General features: G+C 46.8%; 1 protein-coding gene across 5 annotated transcripts in view; it reads right to left on the reverse strand.

Annotated features, from left to right (window-relative positions):
- Positions 1-4,675, reverse strand: part of AGFG1 (ArfGAP with FG repeats 1) — a 65,504-nt gene extending 60,829 nt beyond the window's left edge. For 4 of the 5 annotated variants that reach the window (XM_053665158.1, XM_053665123.1, XM_037139245.2 and 1 more), the window contains exon 1: positions 4,410-4,675. In XM_053665158.1, the coding sequence (XP_053521133.1) occupies positions 4,410-4,576 (167 nt within the window). In that variant the 5' untranslated portion in view covers positions 4,577-4,675. The remainder of the gene's footprint in view (positions 1-4,409) is intronic. The other variant, XM_053665198.1, reaches the window with a different exon arrangement.
- Positions 4,676-6,000: the final 1,325 nt, after the last annotated feature.

Here is a 6,000-nt window from a genome sequence, read left to right on the forward strand (position 1 = left end):
TTATTCCATGAATGTTAGTCTACACAAAACAAACAATTTGATCTAAAATTAGTCTCTAACAGGAAGGCAGTATTTTGTTGTTGGCTGTAATAGTGTCCATTCATAATTTTAAGTATTTGTTGACAGAACTTGAAAGGGACAAATCAGTCTGCTCTATCACTCCCATTCTACTCCAATAAAGAACAGTTTAACCCTGATCAGTGTCAACCCACAAAGCGAAAGGCTGCTGGTTTCTCATCCCCAGTCAAGGCACATGCCTGGTTGCAGGTTTGATCCTCAGTTGATTGATGTTTCTCTCCCTCTCGTTTTCCCTCCCTTCCCCTCTCTCTAAAAATAAAAAATAAAAACAAAAAACAAACAAACAAAAAACCACCAGTTTAACTGCAACCCCTGTCAGGTATCTTGTTTTGAGCACCGTCTCCATGCACCAAGGCTGCTGGTTCAGTCCCGTCAGGGTACATAGGAGAAGTAACCAATAAATGCGTAAATAAATGGAACAATAGATTGATGTTTTTCTTTCTCTCTCTCCCCCCCTCACTGGCTCTCGATTCTTTCTAAAATCTCAATAAGTAAATAAATAATTTCAAAAGAACTGTTTAATCACATCTAAATCTAAAGTCTATTTTAAAGTTCCACAATCTAAATTCAGTTACATACTCTGAATGTACCTCATGCAAACAAGCATATAGGGCAGCCCTCTGAAAAAAAATAGCTCTGCATCCAGTAATATTAACATTTGACTTATTTAAACAAAGATATTTAAAAATGACTTATAAAAGATATGTGACTATCCTGTAATTTAAAAATCTGATATTGGACACCATTTACTGTATATTAGCATATTTTAGCCACATCAAGGTTTCTGAATGGCAGTTAGCAGGCCTTATTTAATATACAAGGTAGGACAAAATTAGAGTTAGCATTGTGAATATGCAAAACACAGAGTTTATCCTTGTACTATTATTTATTATCATATTATTGTTCCATACAAACAACTATAAACCTACTTTTGCCCACTCCCTGTATGTGTATCCACTCTGCTTAACCCATCCTCGCATTAATTATGTGTTCAATAAATATTCAAAGAATTGTACTACTTAATACTCGTAGCATCTTATCACAAATAAAGACACTGAGGCTGGGAGGATGGCCTGGCCTGGCTAATACCTTACTTTGGCTAAGTCATAAAGCTGGTGGCAGTATCAAAATCTAACTTCTAAATTCATATTCTTTCACTTATGCCATGTCATCTAAATAACAAATATTTGATGACCCTTAAACTCAATAGTTATGTTATCCTTATTTTCCTACATTATTGCTTTTCAAAGAAAAACATCCTCAGGAGCCCCTGTCCCTTCAATATTTCTGCCACAGACATTTGATCCAGCATCCATTCCTTCCTTCCCAAGATCCCAGATTCCTGACTGTGGAATTCTATTTGGGGATCCTTGTTGTTCCAAAGAAGTCAGCAATGAACATGCATCCTATGAAGGCACCGGCTCAAGCTCAGCAGGAGTGAACTGCAGAACTCCTTCGCAAGTTGGAAGACAGTGTGCAGCTCCAGGAGCTGGGGCAGTCTTCTGGGGAAGACTTCTGGGGAAGTCTTCCTTCTGGGGAAGGGAAATCTAGACATCAGTAAGCCACCATATAAAGTCTTACTCGAAACCAAACAATAAATCCCCCTCATTTTTCTAAACCAATCTGAGTCAGGTTTTGAGTTACATCTAAAAAAGCAAAACTGAGAGATTTTTATAAACTTGCTTCTCATTTTGATGTGTTTCACACATTGTTCCCTGCTCAGGAAATGTCCTCTCCAGCCTGGTAATCACACCTGTCACCTACTGAGCACCTACCATGTGTGCTCAGAACCAAGCATGTGGGACATGTTACACATACATTATCTCAAATACTGAAAACTAACCTACAGCCAAAAGCTACAAGCTCAACCTTATGCTCACCATTTCACAGATGAGAAAACGCAAGTTTAAAAAGACTGAGTGCCATTCTCAATGCCACCTAGTCAGTGGAGCTGGGATTCAAAACCAGGTTTCTCTGACTCACACATGCCTGTTCTTTCAACTACATGGATCTGCCTGCCACACAGATCTTGTTTTTACAGTTCTCTGCTCAAGCACCAACTCCTCTGTAAAACTTTCCCTAGCATTTATGTATGCCACAGGTAGCTCATTCAAAGACAGGAAATATTACAATATATTGTAACTACATTTATATACTTAGAATGCAAGCTCTTTAAGGATTCTAAGATACAGTTATCATCATCATACTGAAGTATACTTTTATATTATATAAATATTTCTGAAACATGGACTCTAGGGCAAATTTGTAAGTATTTCTTGATATTATGAATTTGCAACAATAAGTTAAAAGTTGACCCACTATACTTACAATGGGCTACACAGAAATCCAGAACAGTAAATATATATATGTGTGTATTTTCAAACCAAATATTTTAAATACATCAAAGGACCTTGTGTTTAGTAAAAGCAGAACATACTTATTATGTACATAATAAATGTCAAATACACTTTAAAACAATTAACTACTGGCTTCATTTTAGAACCAAAGTTGCCCAACATAAGTCACTTAACTCTGTAAATAAAAATTATGAACCAGACAACCTCGAAGGCACCACCTAGCTCTATGATTCTGGGATGATTCAATGGTATCACTAACTGACAGCTTCTAAGAGTGCTTCCCTGACTACCTAATCTAAAACTAACTCTCAGAGGATGTCTCTCCTATCATCCTATTTCATTGCATACTTACCCCTGACATTTTTCTCATTTAATTACCATCCCCCCACTAGAATGTAAGCACCAAGAAAATAAGAACTTTGCTGAAGTCCTGACCCACGTGGCTCAGTTGGTTCAGACTCCTCCCCCAAAGCAAAAGGTTGCTGGTTCCATTCCTAGTCAGGGCACATGCCTGGGTTGCAGGCCTGGTCCCTGGTTGGGGTGCAAGGGAGAGGCAACCAACCCATGGAGGCTTCTCCCTCACGTCCCGGCGTTTCTTTCCCTCTTTCTCCCTCCCCTGCCTCGCTCTCTAAAAATAAACAAATAAATAAATAAATATTTCTTTAACTTTTCACAAACTTTGCTATACTTATCAGAACACCCCACAACTTCATATAGAACCTACTGGGCACCCAATAAATGATTGTTGAATACATCCGGGGGAAGACTAAAAATTCCTCTTTTTCTTAAAGGAAAAAAAAGTATACGGTACACGGTAAGCATGTCCTGCATTTTCCAAATACGAGTTTTCTCATGTCATGTACTTTGTCTCAATATTAATCTTACAAAGGTTTTTGTGAGGGGGGTAAATTTTAATTTGGCGAGGGGGTAATCAAATTATTTGGAAGCATGGTTCAAACCAAAGAACTTAATTAGATGTTTTGGAACAACAAAGCTCTTACAAATCCTCAGGAACCACCACTCCGTCAATAATTAACTGAATCAATGGTAATTAGTGCACAGAACTTCTTATCGGTTCCAAAATCTCCTGCAAACTTTCCAAAAGAAATTTCACATAACAAAAATCTTTTCAAAATAAGGCTTAATGGAAGCAAAGATGAGCAAATAGAAACCGTCCCGATTATTCCAACTGGCAGTCTCCGTTTTCCTGACAAGACGCTGTCTTCTCTCCCCCCACTTCTGTGTATAGCTGGGGCCCTTGGCTATCGATAGAGAAGTCTTACAGATACCACCACCATCTCCGGAATGACACGGCTCCTAGTCAAAACCTTATCTCCATCAAAACTTTCCCCAAACTCAAGACTCTCTTTGGACCCCTCCGACCTCACATCTGCTGCTCTCCCTCCCTCGGCCCCCAGGGATTCACAGCGTTGCCGTCGAAACATTTTAATCCTGTTACTATTTCGAAGTGCCTGCTTTTCTCCCAGGGACTGGGTAATCCTGACTCAAAGGAGAACGCCCGGGCTCCGCGTCCTCCCAGCCCTCGCCCACCGCAACTTCCCCCCACCCACTCTACCGGCTCCCGGCAGGTGCCTCGCGCCGCCGACGCGCCCCGGCCGCCGGGGGGCGGAGCACACAACGGACCCGCACCGCCCTCCCCAGCCCCCGTTGGTCTTTTCCCTTTAGGGGCATTGGGTCAGCACCCGCCGGAGAGCCGGGGGGGCCGAGGCCCGCGGGAGACGGTGCCAGCTCCGCGGGGACCAGAGATGCTCTCCCCCGGCGCCCAGTCCCGACCCCAGACCCGCCCAGGTCCCACCCACGAAGGCTGCGCGGAGCCTGGACGCTCGCCCGGAAAAACCGAAAGCGCATCCCCTGCCCCGGGGCCGAGCGCATCCCAGCCCCCGGCCTCGGCCGCTCCGCCCGCCAGCCCGCGCCCCAGCGGCCGCCCACGCCCGCCCCGCGGCCCCCACTCACAGGCTGCCGGAGCAGGAGGTACAGACGAAGGAGCCGACCGTCATGTTCACGTAGGTGGGGCCGCGCTGGTCGCAGTCGAAGCACTTTCGGTTGTGCGGGAGGCCGGTCATGTCCCGCAGCATCTTCAGGTGCTTTTCCTCCTGCTTCCGCTTCGCGCTGGCCGCCATGGCCGCGACGCCGTGGGAGGAGGCCGGCAGGGCCGGGAGCCGGGCGGCGCTGCGCCGGGGGCCCGCGGTCCCACGGGCCGCCCTGGCCGCCGCCGCCCTCCGTCAGCGAGCGCCGCCCGCGCCGGACCTGGCCGCCGTCACTCGCCTCGACTGGGCTGGGCGCAGCGCGAGCGCTGCGGAGCGCGGGCTGACCGGCCACACCAACCGGCCTGGCCGGGACGACCACAGCCGCCGCGGCTGCCGCCACCTTCCCGACTTCTCCAGTGGGGAGAAGACGAGAAAAAGGGACGGCAAGAGAAGGCCCGCCCCGGGCGGCCGGTGGCCAACTGTCGGCCGGCGCCCCCTGTTGGCCAGGAGGAGTCACCGCGGCCACGCGGAGGCCTGAGTTCTGGCTGGGGCCAAGTAGGGAACACAGAAAAGTAGTGATAATAATAGACGGTATTTACTTGCGCTCTTAACTGTACAAAGAGCATTACATGGATTACGATTACGTTCATCCCATACTCAGAACTCTCCAAGGGCTTTCCACTGCCTTGGCAATAACGCGAGGCTCCTCACGGTGCTCTAAAAAGCGCTCCATCATCTAGCCCAGCCTCCCTCACTTCATGCTGGTTTACTCAGCCACACGACATTTCCGTTTGCACCCTGACCGCCGCAAGCTCCCTTGTGACTCAGAACCCTTGTCTTGCCTTTCACTGTTTATCAGGGTTTCTGAACTTGCCACGACTGACACTTCTGACTAGATCATTGTTGGTGTGTGGGAGATGCTATACATTGTAGGTTATTGAGCAGCATCTCTATCTCTAATAGCCGCATTTTGGTACCCCCTAAGTGCCAAAATGACCTCCCCCGTCGTTGTGGCAACCAAAAATCCCCAGATATTGCCAAACGGGGTGCCCTGGTAGAGGGAGATGAGATCAGCCAGGCTGGAAACCACTGGCTACACTGGAAGGCCCCATCATGGCAGGCTACTCCCGGCCGTCCAATCAGCCCTTTCAAAGTTACAGCCCACCTTCCTGGAAAGGAGATCTCCATGAGTTTGCTGTGGGGCGTTTGCTTCAGAGTTCTATCTAGCTCTTTGAAATACTGCTTCTCATTTGCTACTTACTCTGTATTAACAGGGATCTCCCTTTAGGCTCCCAACCCAGAGGCCAAGGTGCTCAGTGTTTATGGAATGAATGCATTCAGGATCTCATTTAAGCATCCTGGTTCTGTCCGTTTTATAAAACTTAGATGTGTATCCCAGGGTTACATATAGGGAAACTGGGGTTCCTACCCAAACAGTCAGGCTGTAGGACCCGATGGCTTAATCACTGCAAGAATCCACAGCCAGCAGGATGCTACAAACCCTTCCTGCCCCTCATTTCCCAAAGGAATAGTAGACCCAGACAGGGAAGTTTCGAAGTCACTCAGCTGCTGAAGAG

This window comes from Artibeus jamaicensis, unplaced genomic scaffold (assembly GCF_021234435.1).
Source record: "Artibeus jamaicensis isolate MK-2021 breed Jamaican fruit bat unplaced genomic scaffold, CSHL_Jam_final contig_1015, whole genome shotgun sequence".
In the NCBI taxonomy this organism is placed as follows: Eukaryota; Metazoa; Chordata; class Mammalia; order Chiroptera; family Phyllostomidae; genus Artibeus; species Artibeus jamaicensis.